We start from the raw sequence: 24063 nt of genomic DNA on the forward strand, positions 1-24063 counted from the left end.
AAAGTAAGATTATACAATTCAGGTCAAAAACTTATGCTGATCCATTGAAGGTTTTTCACAATGGTGAGTTTTTGATTTTTGCAACATTTGTTTTCAAATTTCTATTGGCAAAATCCAAAGAATAATAAATTCTTACACTTGTGAAAAGCGAAAATAAATAATCCTAAGGAAAATGATCACAAGGGTGAGAAATGTTGATTTTTGAAAACATTGTTTAAAGCTGGCACATAAATTATAGAAATGATAAGGAAATTCTGTCTCTAGATGAATGATACTTTGTAAAAATGGATTTGGAGGCATATATAAATGTCCAAACTGTTTGGCTTCTGTATCACTGTATGCCTTGAAATAACTATACAGAGTGGTCCAACGAAAAGTATGCATCTTGCTTTTCTCCTTTTTTTGTAACTTAACGCAAATATGCTCGGACAGGTCAATTTTTCTTTTGAGAGGGACACATTTTAGATGTATTTTTCTACCTGTGTCCTCAACCCCCTAGCGAGGGTGAGTAACAACCCTAAAATTTTAAATGGAAAGTGGGGTCGAGTGATATATCATTTGAAAGGGCACAAAATTATTTTTCCAATGATACTTAATTTGTTGTGTTTATTTGAATAGTTATGTCAGTTTATGGTCACTGTAACTGTCACTATGTTCAAGAATATTTGTCAGTATCAATGTCGATGTCAAAATCAATGTCAAATCAAATTTTCCGCTCAAAATAAATATCGACGGATCTGAGCGTCATTTTTCCTAAACTATGGCTAATCGGACTTGTTCCACTATCTAATTTGCCCCTAATCTGAAAGTTTTTATTTTTCTCAGGAATTGAATTCAACTCCATCCATTGAAACTTTATTTTCAATTCAGTAAAGTGACAACTGTATCTGCAATAAGTCTCCAGATGAGAAAGGAAAGACATTCATTTTATTTTACATTTGGCCACTTTGTAATTTATAGAATTTATAATACAGTCCGCGTTTTTCTAGAAGTTCCTTATGATTTCCCATTTCTGCAACGAATCCCTCTTTGAGTACACAAATAACATCGGCATCTTGAATGGTTGTTAATCTGTGAGCGATGGTTATACAGGTACGACCTTTTCTAGCGTTATCCAAAGCTTCTTGAACAATCTGAAATGAGGAAGGAACAGTCAGACAATCAATAACATTATGTTATTTTTGATGTTGGACAACAATACAAATACATATTCTTCAAAGCCCTCGTTTTGCTGACTAAATTAGCATCATTAAGAAATATCTAAAACTATTATTCATCTCAGTATGTTCCATTAAATTCATTTTATGTCGGAGGATTCAATTGTCAACTCACAAACCACAAGAGGAGACTAAATCATCTGTCGGTAACAAATAAGACAGATGGGTATCCGCGGCTGAGCTAAACAGTGGAGACGGGAGTGGGTTAAACAACTTAGCAAATTTCAAATAGATCTCAATGGGCGCCAGGTAAATTTAATCCTCCAGATACCCTAAGTAACTCACAATATAAATAACTTACCAATTAATATTGAAAATAAAAGATAAATATCCCCAATATGATTTATTCAGTAATCCTAACTTACATGTATTAACCAACAACGCTTCTAAGACAACAATGCAATATTCACACTACTACGCGATGTTCAAATGTCAATACAAGAGCGCGGTGTATATACCACGAATTCAATCAGCCATAAATTACGGTAGTAACGACGCTCAAAAGAAACTACAATACGTCAAGTAAAACTACTACGAAAATTGAGTAGGTGAAATCGTAAATACTAGTATCGGTAGGTAAGACAATCTCGTTTGCGTCGCGAGAGCTCAGGCGTAGGCGCATCGGTGTCAACAAGCAATCGTGAAAGGACGAAAATACCTCAATTTCCGTTTCACAAATATCTATATCAATCAGGTATCAATAAACAAACTCTTAATCAATAAACGATAAACAAACACTATATCAAACAGGTATCAATAAACAGAAGGGCAAACAATCATTTAAATAACTCAGTATAGCACAAATATTCAAATAAATCAATTATAACTTGCGTGCTCCTTTTGGGCCACCCGGTATATGGTGTTGGGCTACCCCGTAGTTCGACGGAGGTGGATCACCCTGTAGTACGGCGGAGATGGATCACCCTGTAGCACCACCAAGATAGATCACCCTGTAGGGCACGACAAGCTGGACCAGTAATAGATCACCAAATAAGACCCAAGAAGAAAATAGGAAAAAAAAAACCTAAACAGGAAAACAGGAAAACAAGAAAACCGGAAAACAGGAAAACAAGAAAACCGGAAAACAGGAAAACAAGAAAACCGGAAAACAGGAAAACAAGAAAGCCGGAAAACAGGAAAACAAGAAAACCGGAAAACAGCAAAACAAGAAAACAGGAAAACAAGAAAACCGGAAAACAGGAAAACAAGAAAACCGGAAAACAGGAAAACAAGAAAACCGGAAGACAGGAAAACCGGAAAACAGGAAAACCCTACGAAAGAAAATTCTCAATCAGAATCAGATAAAAACAAGGTGAGATTCAACCCCCATTCAATAGGACTATTTGACTAATCAATACCCCTGGTATATTTTCATTAAGCAAAGTAGCAAGATAACAAGAGTATATTTTTGGGTGCCCTGTATAACCATATGACCCGTAAAAATCAAGACAATTGAATGAGTGTTGAAACCTCTCTTCAAAACTAATATTCACTTGAATGACAACGCTGGGAGCAAATATTACTGAAATCATTTAAAACACATTTAATGGTAAAATTCTTACCCTGGCCAAGGGGTTTTCTATACGTTTCTTCGTGTGCGGTGCTCTGCACGGAAGTCCTACTGGGACTTGATGAGTGACTGAGGGCCTTCTGTTTCTTATGAATCTAGAGACGAGAAACGAAGGTTGTAGAATTGAAGAAGTGATATCATAGCTAAGACCACATGAGAGATGCGACAGTGATTCAGACATACCTAATTTCGGAAATCCTTCCACCTGGCACGAGTTCGGTAACCACCACAAATCCTCAAAAGAGCTTAAGTTTCAGACTGCAAATATCCCCACCAAAATGACCAATCAGTCTTCCACTATACAATCCTGACTTGTAGAAATAATCCCCGTGAAGGATGGCACAAATACAACCATATATATCCTACAATCAGTCTGATGGTACGCTTGAACCAGGAACCAAGCTCATCGAAGGCCAACTTCCGAATACTAAGAGACTGCCACATCTGACAGCTAACCAGTTGTTGCCACAGTGCGTCCAACCTACCCTACAAGCACCAAGGGGGCGATGTGCACAACATCATACATCTATCAATTCCTCCACAGCCACTTGAGACAATATCAACAAGTCCATGACCCATCAAAACTCCTTCTCAAAGCAATGCAACCCTAAAACAACCCTTGACAACTCGAGTAACCGATCAATCCCTCACCCGTGAACAACTGTAGAACTAGTTCGGTGTAAGTCGTCGGAACGACACTACGAAAGTTCGGCAGATGTCAACCAACAGCTGTCTCTTAACCTTGTAATAGAATGTTTACAAAAATATTCACTCCAACCTATTTTCAACTATTTATCAATCCTTATTTATGCGATGGAATAGAAACATATAAGGTAAGTCGTCACATCTTCACCATTCAGTACGAATATTTGAACATTCATCTTATGCAGAATATTTACCGAAAATATCAAACAGTATTCAGAAACCAGAGCTAACTAGTATTGTTTTTCAGGCGATATGGCTCTAATATGTGAGTAATCCTTTTGGAAGTGATGAATAACAATCTATGCAAGAAATATTCTTGGGAAGGTATAGAGAATAAGGCAGACAACGGCTGAAAAATGATAGGCGAAGTAAACTGAGAAACAAACAATAACAACTATTTCAACCTAGCGAGGAATTTTCGGATCTCCAACGTCGATTGGCAAGAGGAGAATGTGTAAGTACTGGTCAAAGCAGTTAGTCAGGGAGCATACATATATTCTTGTACATTTCAGGTATGGTTTTCTATAGAACGGAAGATTCCCATTACTATGATGTTAAATGAATAAAATCTACTTGTAACTTAATTACATTGTTAATATCCTTTGAATAAAGATCTTAAAAGGTAACGTAGTGTTTTGAAAGGTCACATAAGAGCAGTTTGATCTAGTGCTAAATTGAAACGTAACACAATCAATGAAGTGAGAAATAACTAAATACCTACGTTGTAAGATTTTATTTTATAATGTTTGCGAGCCAATGTGAATAGGAAAGGAACCTTTTTGTCAATTACAACTTGTAGGTTGTAACATACCAATAATTTAATTTTGTATTTTCTATTTCCACAGGTCTAGGATTCCTCTGAGCAATCAGAGCCAAAATTCTAACACTTATTTATATTCCATTATAATAGTTAATTTTGTTGAATTTATTCATTTTGCAGTTAGGTAGACCAAGTTATGTCGAGCATTCTCCTTCTTTTATTCGGTCATATTGATTAACTTGAAGTGAGGTACAAACGAGAATATTTACCTACGTTTGCGAGGATGTCGTACCTAGAATTGGTGGGTACCCTGTATATATGTCTGGAGGAACCGATGGAACAGGTGGTAACATTGCCTGGGTTCTGAAATGAAACTACCAACAACTGCAGAACGTTCTTGTTTCAGGATTGAACTATTCTCAAAATTAAAAAATCCTATTCATACATTGAAGTCGCAAAGTTTGTATTTTTTGTATTTGTTTTTGTCCGACTAGCCGTTGAAACATTCGGAAAATTAGGATTTGATAAATTGATGACGTTGGGTTTGTTAGGTTGTGACAGTTGTCATGTTTTGCGCGAAGATAATAGAGATTATGACGTTTATGATTGTGTCCTCTAAGTAATTATTGTCATAATAAAAGGAAAGTCAGCAATATTCATTCACAGCGAAGACGTAATGTATTAACATTGAATAATATTGCGAATCAATCCACTGCAGATGAAGAACAAATCACACGAGGGAAGCGCCGGAAATTAAGAGTTACTTTCCAAGATCATAAGGATAGAAAATCAAAAGAAATGAGGTCTGACTTTAAGTAGTGAAGAACACATTGACAATTTCTCTATACTTCCAATAACTCAATCCGGATTTCGTAAAGGACATAGTTGTACAACTGCTTTGTTGCATATAGTGGACGATATTATTAGAGCACGTGACGAAAAAAATAATACAGTATTGGTACTTCTTGATTTCAGTAGAGCGTTCGATACTATTAACTTCGATTTAATGTTATTAATTCTTGGCTATATAGGACTCTCTAAAAATGCTATATCACTAATCAGATCGTATCTCACCAACCGTCAACAAAAGGTTACCATAGAAGGAAACAGCTCACAATATTTGAAGTTGATATGTGGAGTGCCACAGGGCTCTATTTTGGGACCCCTTTTGTTTGCTATCTACACATCTCAACTTGCAAAATGTTTAAAATTTTGTAATATACATTTGTATGCAGACGATACCCAGTTGTATTATAGCTTCTCACCTGTAATGATAGATAATGCGTGTACTCAAATAGTGACTTAAAATTATTTGTGAAAAATTCTTGTGATCACTGCTCAAATATAAATTATAGTAAATCCAATGTTATTGTTTTCGGACCAAAAGGCTGTGAAAGTAGTAGTAAATGATCATGTACTTGGGGTTGTCCCAGAAGCCAAAAACCTGGGCATCATTTTAGATAAGGACTTGACATTCGAAAGCCAGGTTAATCAGTTTATTCGGCGTGCATATTATTTACTCAAAATTATATATGGACACCGAAATTTCCTACCCATGAAGGTGAAGGCGAATTTGTGCGAATCATTAGTTTTATCTATATTCAATTATGCTGAAGTTTTGTATGGTCCATGTTTAACCAACCAATTCAAGAAAAAGATACAGAAGGTTTTTGGTATAAGAAGAAGAGAAAGAATATCACATAAACTGAAGGATACCGGCTGGTTAAATATGAACGACAGGAGAGTGTTACACATGCTGCAACTTTGTTTCACAAAATAATTAATAGTAAAGTGCCGTTTTACTTACACCAGAAAATCACTTTTAGAACTGATGTGCATAATTTTAATGTAAGGTATAAAGGCCGACATTCCCGAGCCCATGAAACGAGATGACTTCAATCATTTTAATATCAATTTCAAACGATTCTTATTATCTTCAAACTATTAATGACCCAATAGCTACCTACCTATTACAAATCTATAAATAGTCATAACATTTTAAGATATTCAAAAATTCTTTTTGTTTATTCCTTTGCGTACTAGGCGACATTTTTGAGGTTGAGTGGAAGAGCAATTGAATGATGACTTGTCATCATGTAAATTGAACTTCGCCTTTTGTCTTCTTATAATAAATGAACTGTACATGATTAATTTGATTTGAATGTATTAGAAGATAATAAAGACGGTATTATTATTATTACTAATAAACGTTGTTCAGCTGAAATGAATAATAAGAACTCAGCTACATGTCCACCATCAGAGACTCGAGCTTTGAAACAACTAGAACACTGCTTCCGATACCTCATCGCTTTTGATAGTGATCACCGCGCTTGTAGATAAAACGTCAGGAATAGAAACCCGTACACAACAGCATCGATAAATTAGATTTACAATTGTTCACCTTTTCACTTTCGTTATCTAACGCTGATGTAGCCTCGTCTAGAAGCAGAATCTTCGGATCTCTAACCAGGGCCCGGGCTATCGCGATCCTCTGTTTCTGGCCTCCGGACAGCTGAGTTCCTTTACTGCCGATTTTAGTCTCGTAACCCTGCAATTCAACAAGTTCAAATTCATTCAGTAAACCAAGTGTAACGACTCTTTCTCACCAATGGTAGAGAAGTGATGAAACTATGGATATTCGCACTCTTTGCAGCCTTCACTATGGAGTCCATATTAACATCTCTGTAGTTTGCACCATAGGCAATATTTTCGGCAATGGTTTTGTCAAAAAGGTTCGGCTCCTGGGAAACTATTCCCAAGTGAGACCTCAAGAAGCTGATGTCCATCTTCTTGGTGTACTCTCCTCCTATAGAAATATCTCCGTATGCTGGGTCATAGAATCGTTCTAGAAGCTGGATAATTGTAGATTTTCCACAACCGCTGGCTCCTACCAATGCAACAGTTTTTCCTTCCAGTATCGACAGGTTGAGTCCATTGAGGATTGATACAGATGGCCTCGTGGGATATGAGAAGTAAATTTGAGAATACTCTATATTCTCATTATCCTGAAAAAAGTCCAAAACATATTGAAGCCTACATTACTTGATTTCATTATGTTATAATTCTATGACTGAATAGTTGAATGTTCAAGAATTCTCAAGTATCAAAATGCATATGAAAACATAGGCCTTCACGCCGGGAATCACGATTGAAAAGAAAAAAATTCGGGCTGGTTGTTGAATGGAACCTTAAGTACCTGGTGGCTACCACTGGTGGTTGCGAAGGGTCTTTCATTAGGCGTTCTCTATTTTTGAATTCAGATGAAACAAAGTGTGTGTGAGATATTATCGAAATATTATTCGCATACACCTGCGACTGAAGAAAACCACAAGAAAGAGTCTAACGAAGTCAAACACGCGATCTCGGTGGCCACTTCCACGTGACATTACTATGCCTTTGAATCGTCCGTGTAGAATATCCAATGTGACATAATCTGTGCCACATGTAGTTGGTGTCCAGGTGGTCTAATTCAGGTCAAAAGAAGTTGGTAATGATCAGCCTATATACTCGTCATTGACTGTGATGGCCTGGCCAACGTCGTTCTCAAACAAATATGGACAGATGACGCCGCCAGCTCAAAATCCACACCAAATTGTGACTGCTCCAGATCACATGTCGTTGTATATGATCGTGTTCCTTCAGTTCCTGGGTCAGTTGAATTTGGTATGAGTGCAGGCCCAGTTCAGATTCAATATTCGCCAAGTTATGATCTGCGAAAGGCCGAGTTCTTGTGAACTGTGCTCTGTGAAACCATTGGCTTGTGAAGCTAGGTCTAGATGACGAAGTTTTCCAAGATGATGTGGTTTACAAATCCTGGTGGCACAAATCATGGTTTGAGCTTTTGTTGAGATATCGATTAGTATGAGTAGGTTTGTGATAAACTGTGTGACCTATTTCCGTCAGTTTTTCTGTTGACCACTACATACATACATACTACACTACAGACAATAACTTTCCTCTGGAAGATGATCACTTGGTGATTGAAACACGTGCCGAGGAGTTGAAAAACAACCATTTGGTGTTGGGATAGAACCGCAGTAATATTCCTTACAAACAAGAATGGAAGCTTTTCTTCGTTTTCCTTTTCCATGGTAAACTAGATGCACGTATGAATGACAGTGGCATACAAAATGTTCAAATATTAATTTTTTGTGTTTCCAAATAACACAGGTCTGCGATGAAAAAATTGCAGGATGTTTAACTAGTGATTTCAATAGTATTTTGTGTGCAGATTATGGAAAAAATAGTGAAAAAATTATAAGTCACAAATTTCACCTGAAATTTTCTTATTAAATGGTTTTTTAGTCCGATGTTTCTGCATTATACAGGGAGTAACTGAATAAGTGTAAAACATTTAAAGAGGTGATTCCTCATCGAAAAAAAAATTGGATCTTTCATATAAAAAAACTTCATTGGAGCATCCCTTGTTAAGATACAGCCCCTTAAAGAGGGTACATGAAATTTGTATAACAATTTTTTTCACAAGCACTGAAAAAGTTACAATATTGAAATTAACTTGACGTTTTGTAACACCAAAAATACACTTAGCCAGTACCCATGGTTGTGAGGGGTGGAAAACGCAACCCCTAAAATTTATTTCTAATGTAACTTTTTGTCTTATTATTTGTTTACCATTTTAAATTTTTTTTCGATATCCTGTTTCATTCTTAACAAAAAATGTCTCCTGGGTTTTCTGCCCAAAATGAACCAGTTCTCAGCAAAAAATTATTTTACGAACAACTACAAAGATACATCGTCATAAATGCGAACTGGATTTATTGTTATTTTGCAGTTAGTACCTGCATTGAACGATTAAAAAGTAATAAACAAAACTGATTCATTAATAACAAAACACACGACATGTAGAAATCATAGTAAATGTTCAATTTGTCTACCTTCAGACATTACGCATGCATCTAGACGTCGGCGCATTGAGCCACGTATTCGCTTAAATATTCCTGGAGTCTCTCTGATTACCCTGCACGCATTGATGATGCGGTTTCTTAAGTCCTCTACATCGCGAACAGGAGTACGATAAACCAAATGCTGTAAATGGCCCCAAATAGAGAAATTGAGAGGATTGAGATCCGGGGATCGAGCGGGCCAGTTCTGTGGTCCTCCTCGACCTATCCACTGATTTGAATATGTTTCAGTTAAATGCTGACGTGCTACTTGACTAAAATGGGCAGGAGCCCCATCATGCATAAAAAACATATCCCTTCTAACGCCCAAAGGAACTTCTTCCAGCAGAACTGGATGAACTTCTCTTAAAAATTGAACGTATGCCTCATCATTTTATCGAGGAGATAGAAAATGAGGCTCAATTGAACTATCCCCAATAACTCCGAGCCACACGTTGAGAGAAAACTGTTCTTGATGGTTAGTTTCGACAATAGCGTGAGGGTTTTCATCAGCCCATATGTGGTAATTATGAAAATTAATAATCTTGTCCTGAGAAAAACTACGTTCGTCTATGAATTCAAAAAGTCACAATTTCTTCTAATCATTTCCAGCATCCAATTGCAGAATTCAAGACGGTTCGGAAAGTCTCGCGGTAACAGTGCCTGTACTCGTTGCAGATGGTAAGGGTATAAGTGTTGTTTCTTTAAAATTCGAAATACCGTCATATGATCAACAATTAGCTGGAAAGCAATCTTTCTAGTACTGGAAGTAGGTTGTTCTTCAATCAAATTAACTATTGCTTCCTCAAGCTGTGGTGTTAGCACTTATCGATGACGACCACAATCCTGCGTTCTTTTGTCCAATGAACCATATTCTCGTAATCGTTGATGAAGTCGAGCAAATATTCTATGTGAAGGATGCTGCCGTTGATTATACATTTCAGCATATCTTCTAGAAGCTTCTAACCCATTCCCCTGCGACAGACCGTAAACGTAATGCATATCAGCCATTTCCTCATTTGTGTATGCCATTTTAATAACAAGTGAATTATTAAATTAACAAAATAAGAACAGAACAACAACACATAATTAGTGATAATTCAATTTCGAAAATTCATAAACTGACAGCCTCATACCAATTTAATTGTCACTATCGCTAATAGCGACCTACTAGATAGATTAGTTTCGTATTTTCGCGTTTATGACGATGTATCTCTGTAGTTGTTCCTAAAATAATTTTTTGCTGCGAACTGGTTTATTTTGGGCAGAAAACCCAGAAGACAATTTTCGTTTAGGATGAAACAGGCTATCGGAAATACATTTTTAAATAGTAAACAATAAGACAAAAAGTTACATCGGAAATAAATTTTAGGGGTTGCGTTTTCCACCCCTTACAACCATGGGGTAAACCAAATAAATTTCTGGCTAAGTGTCTTTTTGGTAGTACAAAACGTCAGGTTAATTTCAATATTGTAACTTTTTTAGTGCTTGTGAAAAAAATTGTTATACAAATTTTATGTACCCCCTTTAAGGGGCTGTATCTGAACAAGGGATGCTCCAACGAAATTTCTCTATATGAAAGATCCTATCTTTTTTTCGATGAGGAATCACCTCCTCAAATGTTTTACACCTATTTAGTTACACCCTGTATAGCATATATAAGCGGTAAATTGAATCTGAATTTTTCTCTCAATCAGACTCGAACGATTTAGTACGAAATCTGGGCCTCCCAAAGGACTCTGCAGAAGTTTTAGAGTCTAGACTTAAAGAAAGACATATGTTAGCCTCCGGTGTTTCATTTTCATGGTACCGATTTAGAGAATGGGAATTTGTCCCTTTCTTACACAAGAGGGTGACATAGTTTTCTGCAACAATGTACCCGGCGTCATGGAAATGTTCAACATAACGTATGAACCAGAGAAATGAAGACTTTTCATCGATTCATCAAAAAGAAGTTTGAAAGCTGTACTTCTTCACAATGGGAACCAATATGCTTGTGTGCCTGTTGGACATTCATTCCATTTGAAAGAATGCTACGAAAATCTTGAATTTGTTCTTAATAAGCTCAGCTACTCTGATCATAAGTGGACCATTTGTGGAGACTTGAAAGTTATTTCAATGTTACGAGGTCAACAAAGTGGTTACACTAAGTTTCCATGTTTCCTATGTGAATGGGATAGCCGTGACAGGAAACAACACTATGTCAAGCAGGTGTGGCCAATAAGAAAGGGTCTTATTTCTGGAGTTGAAAATGTTGAAGAACAAAGTTCAGTGGATCCTAAAAAAATCTTACTTCCACTACTTCATATCAAATTGGGGCCAATGAAACAGTTTGTGAAAGCATTAGACAAAGGAGGAGATTGTTTCAAGTATCTTTCTGAAAAGTTTCCTGGTCTATCCGATGCTAAACTAAAAGAAGGAGTCTTCGTTGCGCCTGACATAAAAAAACTTTCAAAAGATGAAAGTTTTGTCACTGAAATGGAAATGAAAGAAAAAAATGCTTAGAATTGAACTTGTTATAACAGGCTTTCTTGGAAACAAAAAAAAACAAACTACAAAACTTTGGTTGCTGAATTGATACAAAACTACAAAATGTTGGGTTGCAACATGAGTGTCAAAGTCCATTTCCTTCACTCACATCTGGACTACTTTCCCGAAAATCTAGGAGCTGTAAGTGAGGAACAAGGAGAACGGTTCCATCAAGACATAAAATAAATGGAACGCAGATACCAAGGTCGGTGGAATGTTAACATGATGGCAGACTACTGTTGGATGTTAAAAAGGGAAAATTCACAAGAACACAGCCGAAAAAGTGCCAAAAGAAGCTTTGACGGAAGAAGAAAACGTTTTTACAAAGACATAATCACTTTGCAAACACTTGTGTATCACTAATATGCTTAGTTTAGCTATGTTGCATTGTTTTTGCTTTCACTTCATGTTAAAATAATAAAAATGAATCTACAATCCCTCGTTTTTTTGTACTTTTTCAATTATTTCATCCTTATTTTGTAGGCAAACCATAGGTGATAGATAAAAATGAATGTCAGTTTTCAAATCAGCGCAAAAAACTACATAAAGATCAGTCAACGAAATCAAAACAATTTTTTGAAAAGTTTTTTTGCAGACCTGTGTTATGAACGTAGCGAAACCAACAGATAGGTTTTTATGGAGGAGTGCTGAGCTCTTTCTTTCCAAGAATATCCTTGTAGAAATTTGCAACCAGCTGAGTGTACTTCTCATAACGACTCCATTCATTCGTTGATAGAAACAGTTATTCCACTGAAAATATCTGAGAATATTGTAGCGTTTAGTTTGTCTTACTTTTATTTTCTATAATTTTTGAAATAAATCCAAAAGAGACGTCAGCTTATACAGGACATCATTCAAACACTTTTGTGTATGGTTAGTTGCCAGCTCCCAATTATTGCGGACTTTTAAATATCTCACCTTCCATTTGTCCGAAGACCGATGGTATTCGATTCGTCAAACCCAGCACGATTCTTTTCAAGGATGAGGCTTCAGTTCGATATTTTTTCCTGCGAAGGCAGATGTGCCAAGGGACACAGTTTTTGGATTTGAATTCTTCTTTCTGCTGAAGTTGATAATTGTCCTTCCTGAATTGAGTAGAATAATATTTTGGCTATTTTGTAAACTAGCCCTGGACATTCCAGTTTTTTGCTCAATCAAACCACGAGGCTCCCGGTTTTTGATAGATAAACCGTTGCCTATCCTCTTTAGAGGTAAGCATTTGAGAAGCCCCATGAATTGGATAATATTCTGTTAGAAACCTAACACAAAAGGTAGCTTTTCTTTAACTAAAATTTGATTGTAGGGTTGTAGGACGACATCAGGCGAATAAGTAGTTTATGTTGAAAATAGTGAATCTAATCACTTTGCTGTTGCATATGCTATTACGTCCAACTCGGCTAGAGGCTAGAAGAACAGATCTTTCTGATCTTTTCCTTTTCTAAAATTGTGGGGGAAACGTTCTTGTTGGTGTCGAGCTAGACAGTGTACTACATCTATTTTACTGTTATGTAAAAAGGACCAAAACTTAATTTATTTTAACTCATAATGTTATTCTGAACCTATTCCAAATTTTTATAAAAAAAACCTATAGTTGACGTGTTACATATAAATCTCTATAAAACCGTGATTATGATGTTATAATGTTGTGAGCTGATGCATAGTACTATGGGTGAGCATGTTTCGATTATGATGTGATATCATCTTGCAAAATTGAGTTCTCAGTCTTCACCAAAAATATCTTCGATTTCTATATCACAGAGGTCTTTATTTCAGTTGTTTACTATTTATGCTATTACTTCACATCCAAACTTCACAAAAATACGTTCCCATCAATTATTCCCACTTAATTTCTCAGCTTTATAAATGGTTGCTACTTGTAATTCAACAAATTTTGGTGGCGCCCACTCCAATGTTAATTTGAATTTGACGAAAATAATCTTTCAACGAACCTATATTGCTTTCCGGCCAAAAGCTGCCGTTCGCAAATAAATTTACAGCGGATTATTGAATCCTCAATGATTTGCTGTTACAACATGGTCAAAAAGAACTGCATTCCCCTCCGAAAAAATTTGTTCAATTTGCTAAACGTCTCTTCGACTGGGACCATGGTGAAGAGACAAACTGCATCGACATCTACCAGGACCAAATTATTGATTTTCTCCTTAAAGTCCTTGATGTGAGATTATCGTTTTCCTACATATTATTGCAGTAGATTCGCAAGGTGAATCGCAGTAGGATGAGTAGATGAACTAATGGCGTTAAAAATTGGACGAAGGAAAAGATTTTGCTTGTGAATCTTAGGAAGGTCGTAGAGACTAAGCGGTAAGACTCTAAAATCCCGCAGTTGGCACTTCTCTTCAGTTAGAACTGAAAAATGTTTGGTGTATTGATTGGTTTCCATCAGTATCTTGGATGTAGGGTTGTACTTGAGCATTTTGAAGGTTGGTGGCTCAAGTAGATCGAGTATTTTCTATTGGCAGTCATGTGTTCGGAACTGCCGTGGCAATGACTTAATCTACAGAGAGTTTTTTGGTGCTGATGTTCGATGTTGGTGGCTTGGCGTACTGGAAGATACGCGCAGATTCTCTTTTCATCTCCTTAGCTTCTTCTTGTGGCAATACCCCAATGAATGATTCAGTACTAGCCACTAGGTCTTCACCTGTAAGTTTGGAATGAACTACACCAAAACTGTGAAATTATAAAGAAGAGTGAGCAAGTAGCTCGCCAGTCAGTCGATGCTGACCACTGACGCAAAAGCAGCCGGAATATTCAGTACTCATTCGACGTTGGCCCTCCAGTTCGGATTTTGTTTTCTTCAATGAACATGTTCAAATATAGAAACTGATGAAAAATTAATTTGGAACTTACCCACGCACAATTCACTGGATTGATGATGTTCCGAATGAGAGGAACTCTTTCCAATAATGCAATTATCCTAGAAGCCGCAACAAGACCCTTCTGGAAATTTGGAGTTATTGACATAGCGTTTCCAATAGACCAAGATCCAAAAATCATGACTTCGCAGACTCTGAAATTATCATGAAAAAAATATTGAAAGAAACTAATGAAAACTAGCGTTTTGTGAAAACTTTTACCTCATTGGAGACCCCATAAAATATCAATCAGTTTCTTCAGTCAGTTAGGTTGGGTCTAAAGTAAGTGGGTTTATTCGACCCTTCACCGCAAACCGCAAGGGTTTATTCTGGGTCACGCCTATTCATACTCAATCGAATAAATCCAGCTTCTTAACAAAACTGATTAGTTTGTATGGTGAGTGGTCTTTCAGGTCAGATGGTTAGAGTACAGCTCTGCCGAACTCTGAAAACCTGATTCGATCCCTAGCGGGGCAGGGCTCTGGTGTTCCATCATTTTCCAAACAGAGGCGACACCCACTGTTTTCCGACAGTCCGAGTCTCTGCCTATGATGATTCAAATAACAGAGATCTGTAAGAAGGCCTGTTAGACATCGTAGTCCATCCCTACTGTAGTCCAACAACTGTTTAGTATCAAGCTTCGAAGGGTGAATAACCGCCTTGAAGTGGGCCAATCCTGGAGGATTCTGCCAGAAGTCCATAAATCTTCTTGCCATCCAGGTGTTCAATGTTTGTTTGGCAAAGCCTAAACCGATGCCAATGACAAGTTCTGGTCAAATGAGGCTGCTTGTAGCACCTTCCTTTGCAAGGGAGTCAACAGCTTCATTGCCTTCCAGGCCAGTATGGCAAGGAATCCAGACCAGAGGCAATCTGTTAATTCTTCCTATCGACGAGAGTCGTTTTTGGCAATTTGCTACCAATTTAGACATTGCTCGGTAGGGACCAAGAGCTTTCAACGCCGCTTGACTGTCCGAGGATATTTTTATTGATTTGTGTATGAAATTGGATTTATCCAATCTCTCCGCACAATTCATTAGCGTATATTTCCGCTTAAGATACAGTCGCATAAGTTCCTAGGCAGGTAGATATATCTGTCCTGGATCTGCGACTAGAAACACTTGCACCAGAACCGGAAAGTTATTTTTATCCATCTATGAACCAATAACTATCTGTTCTTAATATTTCCTTTTCCCGGAGGATCCAGTCCTCTCTAATCGGGAATAGTACTTTTTAAGGCAGTTCGTAGTTGACAGTTGGAGGCATAAAATCAGAGGTCATTTTCAGAATGCTGTGACTTCCAGTGTCAACCAACAGTCTGTTTCACTCTGCATTGAATTGATTCGACTTGGCAATGTGCACAAGTCTGTATGCAGTCCATCTAGTCTCTCTCTCCAGAAAAATGTGGAGAGGGTGTAGATCTAGAAGGATCTCCATGGCTGCTGACGGTGTGGATACTGATGGCACCACTGATAGCCAGACAAGCCTGTCTCTGTAAAACAGAGAGCTTCGCTTGGGCCGTTTTCTGTAAAGCCTTCGGCCACAGTTTTTTCAGTAATTTGGATTCAGGTGGGATTCCAGATGATTCAATGACATTATACAATTTAAAAATTTATGAGTTTGGAATCAGATGACTCTATTTTTTTCACAGAAGAGGATGAAAATATTCTTAAAAACACAGTCAACTCTATTTTGAATTTTCTCTGGCTGGCCATTCAACCATTCATCACTCCTCAATGCAAGTAAAATCCAATACATGTCTATACGAATTGAACATAATCCAACATCTGACTAAGAGATCAGGGATAACGATGATGAAACTGGAAAATCTAACTGCGTTGAATTTTCAGGAATAGATTTGAGTCCTCGACTCATTTTCACGTCACAGTGTGTTGAATGAAACTAGAAGTCAGAGACAAAGCATGTCTTTGCAACCACCGCCTTCGGGATCCCCATTTATTTTCGATATTCAAGAATTGAGTCTGCTATCGATCCCATACATGGCGTCTTCATAAAGAGTAATGTCATCGCCTTTACTATCACGGTGTGTTGATATTGTGTCGATTTTGATCAGCATACCAGGTCTGTTCAGAAAATATGGTGAATGTTCAAATTTCGCGGGCTCGGCAATGTTTAAATTTTCTATGTTGGTACACTCGCCTGGAATGTATATTCACAGTTTCAGCAGAACTTGACAGTTCTGCTGAAACGTTGACAGTGGCATACGATGATTGTACTCTGAGTCAGAAAAAAGTTTACTAGTGGAACAAACTTTTCACAGAAGATCCGGAAGATTTGAATGACGACGCTCGTTCTAGACGCCCCAGCACATCAACAACCGGTGAAAATGCTGAGAAAGTGAGGAATCGTTGAATCGCTATTAGAGAAGTTGCTGAGATTGTCAACATATCGGTTGGCTCATGCTATACAGTTTTTTTCAGAAATTTCAGGTATGAAGCGTGTAGCAGCGACATTCTTTCCAAAATTGCTAAATTTGGCCCATAAAAACCGTCGCATGAGCATCGCTCAGGAATTGTGGAATGACGGCAACGGCGCTCTGGATTTGCTTGGCAACACTGTTTTTGACAGATCACGCGTAAATTGTGTCTTGTGTCTTTGTCAAACTTGTTCAGTTTGGTCTATAATTTAACCATGAATCGACTTACGAATGAACAACGCTTGCAAATTATTGAATTCTATTATCAAAATTTAAGCTCAGTGAAGAAAGTGCATCGTGCACTTTCTTCACTGAGCTTCAATATATGGGTAGATTCGTCGGTCTACTGAGGGAGCTATTCAGAAGCTTGTGACTAAATTTTGAACCCAGTTTACATTATTGGAGATTAAACCACCAACACGCATACGTAGGGTAAGGATTGAAGAAAATATTGCGGCTGTATCCGCCAGTGTTCGTGATGACCGTGAAATATCGATTCGCCTTCGTTCGCGGCAATTGGGCCTCCGTTAATCCAGTACGTGGAAAATTTTGCGAAAGGATTTGGATGTAAAACCTTATAAGATACAGCTGGTGCAAGAATTCAAGCCACACGACCTCCCACAACGTCTAACATTTGGTTGAATGGATACGTTAACAAGCAAAGTTGCCGCATCTGCAGTGAAGAACAGCCACTAGCATTGCAAGAGCTACTAATGCATCCCGAGAAAATCACTGTTTGGTGTGGATTATGTCGGTGACATAATCGGACCGTACTTCTTCAAAGACGACAATGACCGGAACGTTACTGTGAAAATGAGCGCTACCGCAACTTTTTGTTGCCCAAAATGGAAGAATCAGACATGCCTGACATGTGGTTTTAACAACACAGTGCCACATACCACACGGCACGTGAAACAATGGCCCAATTAAGAGCCGCCTTCGGTGAACAGTTTATCTCACGTTTGGGGCTCGTCAATTGGCCGCCTAGATCGTGTGATTTAACCCCTTTGGATTATTTCTTGTGGGATCATGTTGATGCTCATGTCTACAGGGATAAACCGGCAACGACTGACGCTCTGGAAACTAATATTGGAGCATTCATACGTGAAATACCGGTCGATATGTTAGAGAGAGTGTACCAAAATTGGACCTTGCGCACGGACTATCTAAAGTGGAGCCGCGGACAACAGTTGCATGAAATCATCTTCAAACATTAAAATATATTGATCGTTTTATCGATTCCAATAAAGATTTCATCAATGTTTTCAAATTTTCTGTGTTGTTTTGAAAATCAAATCCTATACCTCTCAAAAATCACCGACGACATTGAACCAAAGTCCAATGAGCCCAATGGAAGAGTCCAGGAGAGCCAAGAACAAAAAAAGCACGCCAAGTTCGATCAGATGTCAAAGTTTGGCTCACTGTTTTCTTCAATCACCGTAGCAAAGTGTATCAGGAGTTCTGGCTCCACGGTCAAACGGTCAATATGGAATATTATCCAAAAGTTATGCGCCGGTTGCGAGAAGTGATACGTAATCACACCTCAGCCACCATATCCACCAGATTTGGACCCCTTCATTATAAAAAATTATAATGAAGTACAATGAAACGGTTTTTTCCATTCTATAATTGGTACATTGAAATATCAGGTAAAAATTTGAATACTTACTTGAAAACAGTAGCATAATCCAGCTCCCTATCGATTATTAGTTTGGCACCATAAACTATACCCACTGAATAGGCAAATATAAGAAGACTTCTGGCAATGCCTACTACGAAACCTCTGAAATGGCATTTCTTCTTTGCAACTTTTTGATATGGCTGAAGCTCTTGTACGTACAGTTCCAAAAAAACAGACTCACAGCACAAAGATACAACTGTCCTTATATTGGCGATGGCTTCCACGGCTAACTGTAAAACATTCCAAATATCAGTTGGTATAGGCTAAGACGCTATTTAACAGTTTAGAAACATCAAGAGAAGAATTGAGAAAATATGAGTATATAAGGACAAAACACAAGTAGACTCCGAATGGAATAACAAGTGTGCTGTCAGCAAAGCAATATAATATCCAATTCTTCGTTTTTTCCAATAAGTCGTTGATATACAATAAAAAAGAGGGTTACAGACAAAATGGGTCTTCATTCAGAAGAAGTGGTGTCACAGTAAACCAAGATATTTTTCCGAATTCTAGTCAGAGTTTCACACCCTCAAGCAAGTTTCACACTACTATTGTTATTGGGAGATAGTTTACGTTCACAAAAAATGCATAACAAAGAATATTACTGAAAACTACGGATCCATTTCTTCGTTTGATTTATTTAAAGGTTTCTCTGCCTGAATGAAAGGATAGAGCTCATTTCGAAAAACACTTCAACTACAGGAAAGATCGCAACAGAACCTCTTAGGTCGTTTGGCTGGTCCTCAAAATAAATGAACTCTCTCACCAGGGAAATAACACAGTCATGGTCCTGTTGTACATACAAGGAATCAGATACCAACTCCGAGAGTCGCTACCAGGCAGCTCCGGTGAGTATAAAAACTTTCTAACCAGATTTCAAACTCATTCCTTTTGCAGATACACTGAGAAACACTTGTTCGCGATCTGAAGACACTCGTCTCCGGTTAGTTTTTGGGGGCCCCATGCAATAATTACATTCAAGTAAAGTCTCGATTCAATAAAATAATAGATTAGAAAGTGGAAGCACCCAAAGGCTGGCTTTCGACCGTAGTATGTCAGATGTTAGTCTTGCTGTGCTGTGCCCATCAGCAGGTTGAGGTCCACTGAAGGATGAGAAGGGGTGGATGGACGAGATTCAAGCCTCTGCACACAGTAACCGTGTGAAGAAGATTTTATCTCAGGGCACTCAACCCCGGAGGTGGCTTGGGGGGCACATACAAGAAGCCTTTGATCCAGTTTGATCAGCAATATGAGTTCCAAAAATATTGAGATATGAGATTGGCCGGTACTTGATGAAAATCCATAATTTACTAATTAAAAAAACACTTCATGGTGAGATTTTCTCCTAAGAGTTTTACAAAAACGCCACACGTGTTTCTTCATACAATGGTTTCTTCGGGCGTGTCTTTACTGTGTAAAACTGTTTAGTGAAAATTTCACAGTAGAGTGTCTTTTGAATACGTCAAAAATAGTGAGAATTGCTGAGCCTTTGTACGTAATAACATCGTAGACTCTTACATATACGAATATTCAAATTTTCTCAAGAAATATTCATCATTTTCTATTTTGTCTCCTTGGAAACAGTCCTCCTCTGATATAATACACTTGCACCAGCGTTTTTCCAAACCTCTAAGCAGTTCTGATATGCACTTTTTGGTTTTTCCTCTCTCAGCGATTCGGTTTCTACCTCCATTCATGGGTCTCTCGAATCTTGGGTACAGAAAAAAGTTGTTGGGGGCCAAATCTGGTTGATATGATGGCTAAGGCACGAACGAGCAATGACGGGTGAGAAGGTGAATTATCATGATGCAAAATCCATGAATTGATTTTTTCACAATGCTTGGCGTTTTTTTCGTATTGCGATGTCATAATCATAAACTCATGATTCGTCACCAGTAATGACTCTTTCAAGCAAATCTGACTCATTCAAGAAAAGTTTTGTTGAGGATCGGCACCAAAAGAGATAGAGACAAGCGTTCTCTCTCTCTCTCTCTTTTTGGTTATAACACAGAAGCCACGTACATATACTACTTTTCACTATTATATGTAGGTATTCATGTGGGTTGTCATTATTTTATTCTAATTGAATCAAAGTTTATTGGAAAATAATGCAGAACTTCAATATAAAATTATGAAATTATTACCTTCGAAGATTTTTCAAGCATTTTTTGATTTTTCAGAGCGTTCGCCTGCAGAGATTTCTGTTCGAAATATATGGAAAAGAATATGAATGGGCAAAAAGACAACAGCACGAGGGTCAGTTTCCATTCATAATAAAACGAGAAGGCTGCAGTTAGAATCAATGTTGATAAAAAGTTCATGCACGTGCCAATCTGTACACCGGCTACCTGAAAAACATTAACGTCAACCACTTACAATTCACGAACAGTGATTTCTCTTACCCCTTGGACGCTGGAAGCATCTCCAGAAAGTTGGGCACACAAAGCTCCAACGCCATTTTCTTTCCTATCGAACCACCCCATTTCTTGTTTCAACATGGCTTCGAATGTCTTCTTCCTCAGCCTCAATGTCAGTTTCTCACATGCCACAGTGAAAGAGAACATCTGAGTTAGATTACAGATCAGAGAAAATTGTTTTTTTTTTTGGCAACAGTCCGGCAAGAACCCACTTCCCGGACGATTTTTCTTTGAGAAAGTAGCAATTTTCCGACTTAGTCTGGGAAGTGAGTACTTACCGGATTAGGTTGTTGTCATTGTTTTTGTGTAATGAAAAACTTCCAGGAGTGGCTGGTCCTAGAATTTTGTCTACTTGTCCAGAAAAACTTTATTCTCGGGACTTGTTACATAACACTATTATACAGTGTGTCAATTTTAAAACTTACAATGGGCTATATCTCACGAACGACGGCTGATATCGAAAAATGCTTGAAACCGTTTCTAGGATAGAAAAAAGATGGAAGAGAACTCACCCCCACCAACTCCCTACCCACCCACCAAAACACAAAAAGTTTAAATTGCAAACCCCTACATGTGATACATCATTGAAAAGTCTATAAAGAATGCTATCCAATGGTATAAATAATAATTGTATAGGGTGAAGCAATAATTGTGAACCATTGGCCTTAATGGAATATTTAATGAGGTTTTTGTTGAACTACAAAGTTATTAAAAATGTCAATTAAGTAAATATTCGAAGTGGGTTCCGTTGTTTTGTAAACAATAATACAGCCTATTGTCAAAGTCTGCACGAACTTTAATATCAACCGGCTTACTATGACTTTTTTATCCTCCCGGACTATTATTTTAAAAGTGTCCGTCAACACTTTTTTGTTAAATAAAAACTTAATATGCCGTTTTTGCAAAACAAGTTGAAAAGATCTGTTTTTTGGGTTCTGTCAGTGTCACGATGGTTTACAGTATACCTGAGCGCGTGGAGATAATTTTCATATTTGCCTCCCAGAACCATTGTTATTCAAAAACAGCTCAAATATTTCATGAAAGGCATGCGGACAAAAATGTAAGTCACGTGTACGTCCGCGATTTAGCTGAAAAGTTCAGAGAAACGGGATCAGTGCAAAATAAAAAAAGGAATGCCCCAAGATTACTGAATGACGCAACCCAAATTGAGATCCTTGAAAATTTTGCAATGGAGAACACGTCAAGTATCTATAGTGACAGGAGTTTCGCATGATCGGTTAGAAAGGTGTAGAAATTACATGAGTTTCACCCGTACATAACACAAATTCTTCAAGAACTAGGCGATGATGATCCAGACTGAAAGAATTCGCGTTGAACTGAAAATGTTGAAAAATATTCGTTTCAGTGATGAATGTACTTTTATGCTGAATGGTAATGTAAATAAACAAAACTCTTGGTACTGGAGTGATGCGAACCCTCATCGATTCAGAGAAGGTCACACTCGATATACTGAAAAACTGAATGTTTGGGCAGGAATATAAGGCGATGCTATAATTGGTCCCTTGTTCATACCAGGCAATTTATGTGGCGACATTTATCCCGATATGCTGGAAAACACCATCGAACCTTTAATTATGCATGAATTAGAGATCCAAAGGGACGACCAAGGCAACCTAGCTGTAGATGAAGATTTGCTGCACTTCCAACAAGATGGAGCACCTCCTCACTATGCAGCTCCAGTTAGGCACTGGTTGGATACTGATTATCCGAACAAATGGATTGAAAGGAGAGGTCCCAATGAGTGGCTACCGAAGTCCCCAGACTTGGCACCGCCTGACTTTTTTCTGTGGGGCCACCCCAAGTCAGTTGTTTATAAAACTCAACCTGCGTCACTTGGTGAATTGTGAGAAAGAATTACGCAAGCCTGTCGCGCCATTACTATATAGCCTTTTACAAAAAAAATTGAAAAATAAATATCCTTCCGGCTTTGATGAGGTCCCAATGTTTGTTTTGAGAAAATGTCTACCAGTCTTGATGAGGCCATTGGTCTATTTGGTGAATTTATCCTTTACCACTGGATCATTTCCCGACCCTCTTAAAATGGGAAAAATTATTCCAATCCATAAAAAAAATTGTTGCCAATCCTTGGAAAACTACAAACCCGTGACAATCCTATCTTGCTTTTCGAAGATTTTTGAATACGCCTTCTTCAATCGAATGATACCGTTCTGTGATAATAATAACGTCTTTGCCATAAATCAACATGGATTTTTAAATAAGAAATCAACCATAACAGCAATACATTCATCCTATAACGAAATAATCAAATGCCTCGATGCAGGAGAGTGCCCTGTTGGGATATTTTGTGATCTCAGCAGAGCATTCGACTGTGTAGATCATCAAATTCTAAAGGATAAACTGTACAAGTATGGCATACGTGGTCTTCCGCTGTCTTGTTTATCGGATTACCTCTCTCATAGAAAACAGTTTGTAGAAGTTAATAAAATGAGATCTGATATAATTTGTACGGACCTAGGGGTGCCACAAAGATCCATATTAGGCCCAATACTGTTTCTGTTTTATATAAATGATTTGATAAACTCAATACGGAAGAAACAGTAATAATGTACGCTGATGACACTTGTATTATCGTCTCAGATAGGTCTGATTCTGACCTGGAAGAGAAATGTGCTGAAGTTTTTCGAAACTAAAATGTGAAGGGAGATTCTGTAACGACAGGCACCGAAAGTTCCTGGGACTTCATATCGACCAATGTTTAGGCTGGCATAATCATTGTGAATTTTCAATGAAGAAGTTGAATTCGATAACATTTCAGCTCAGAAATTTAGGACAAGTGTTAAATATTAGTCAGTTGCTGACGCTGTATTATGCTCAAGTTGAGTCCAGACTCAGATATGGCCTATGTTTCTGGGGATTATCGTCACGTTGGAATGAGGTATTCCTAGTGCAAAAAAGAATACTGAGAACCATAACAGGATTGTCAATTAGGGATTC

The 24063-nt window shown here is 37.8% G+C and overlaps 1 protein-coding gene and 1 long non-coding RNA gene across 4 annotated transcripts in view; both read right to left on the reverse strand.

Moving 5' to 3' along the window:
• Positions 1 to 905: 905 nt before the first annotated feature.
• The window catches only part of LOC111515852 (ATP-dependent translocase ABCB1), a 58788-nt gene continuing 35630 nt past the window's right edge, over positions 906 to 24063 (reverse strand). For all 3 annotated transcript variants that reach the window (XM_074182687.1, XM_074182686.1, XM_074182688.1), the window contains exons 14-20: positions 21073 to 21234; positions 20815 to 21018; positions 18659 to 18900; positions 14551 to 14710; positions 6859 to 7257; positions 6654 to 6800; positions 906 to 1133 (exon numbers count right to left, since the gene is read on the reverse strand). In XM_074182687.1, the coding sequence (XP_074038788.1) occupies positions 933 to 1133; positions 6654 to 6800; positions 6859 to 7257; positions 14551 to 14710; positions 18659 to 18900; positions 20815 to 21018; positions 21073 to 21234 (1515 nt within the window). In that variant the 3' untranslated portion in view covers positions 906 to 932. The remainder of the gene's footprint in view (positions 1134 to 6653; positions 6801 to 6858; positions 7258 to 14550; positions 14711 to 18658; positions 18901 to 20814; positions 21019 to 21072; positions 21235 to 24063) is intronic.
• LOC141485634 (uncharacterized) lies at positions 1548 to 6646 on the reverse strand. Its single transcript, XR_012467316.1, has 2 exons — positions 2971 to 6646; positions 1548 to 2882 (listed from the first exon to the last, which is right to left on the reverse strand). It is a non-coding gene; the product is annotated as an uncharacterized lncRNA (long non-coding RNA).

Source organism: Leptinotarsa decemlineata, unplaced genomic scaffold, assembly GCF_025532065.1.
Source record: "Leptinotarsa decemlineata unplaced genomic scaffold, Ldec_3_MD MMD2_tig00026328_RagTag_RagTag, whole genome shotgun sequence".
Classification (NCBI taxonomy): domain Eukaryota; kingdom Metazoa; phylum Arthropoda; class Insecta; order Coleoptera; family Chrysomelidae; genus Leptinotarsa; species Leptinotarsa decemlineata.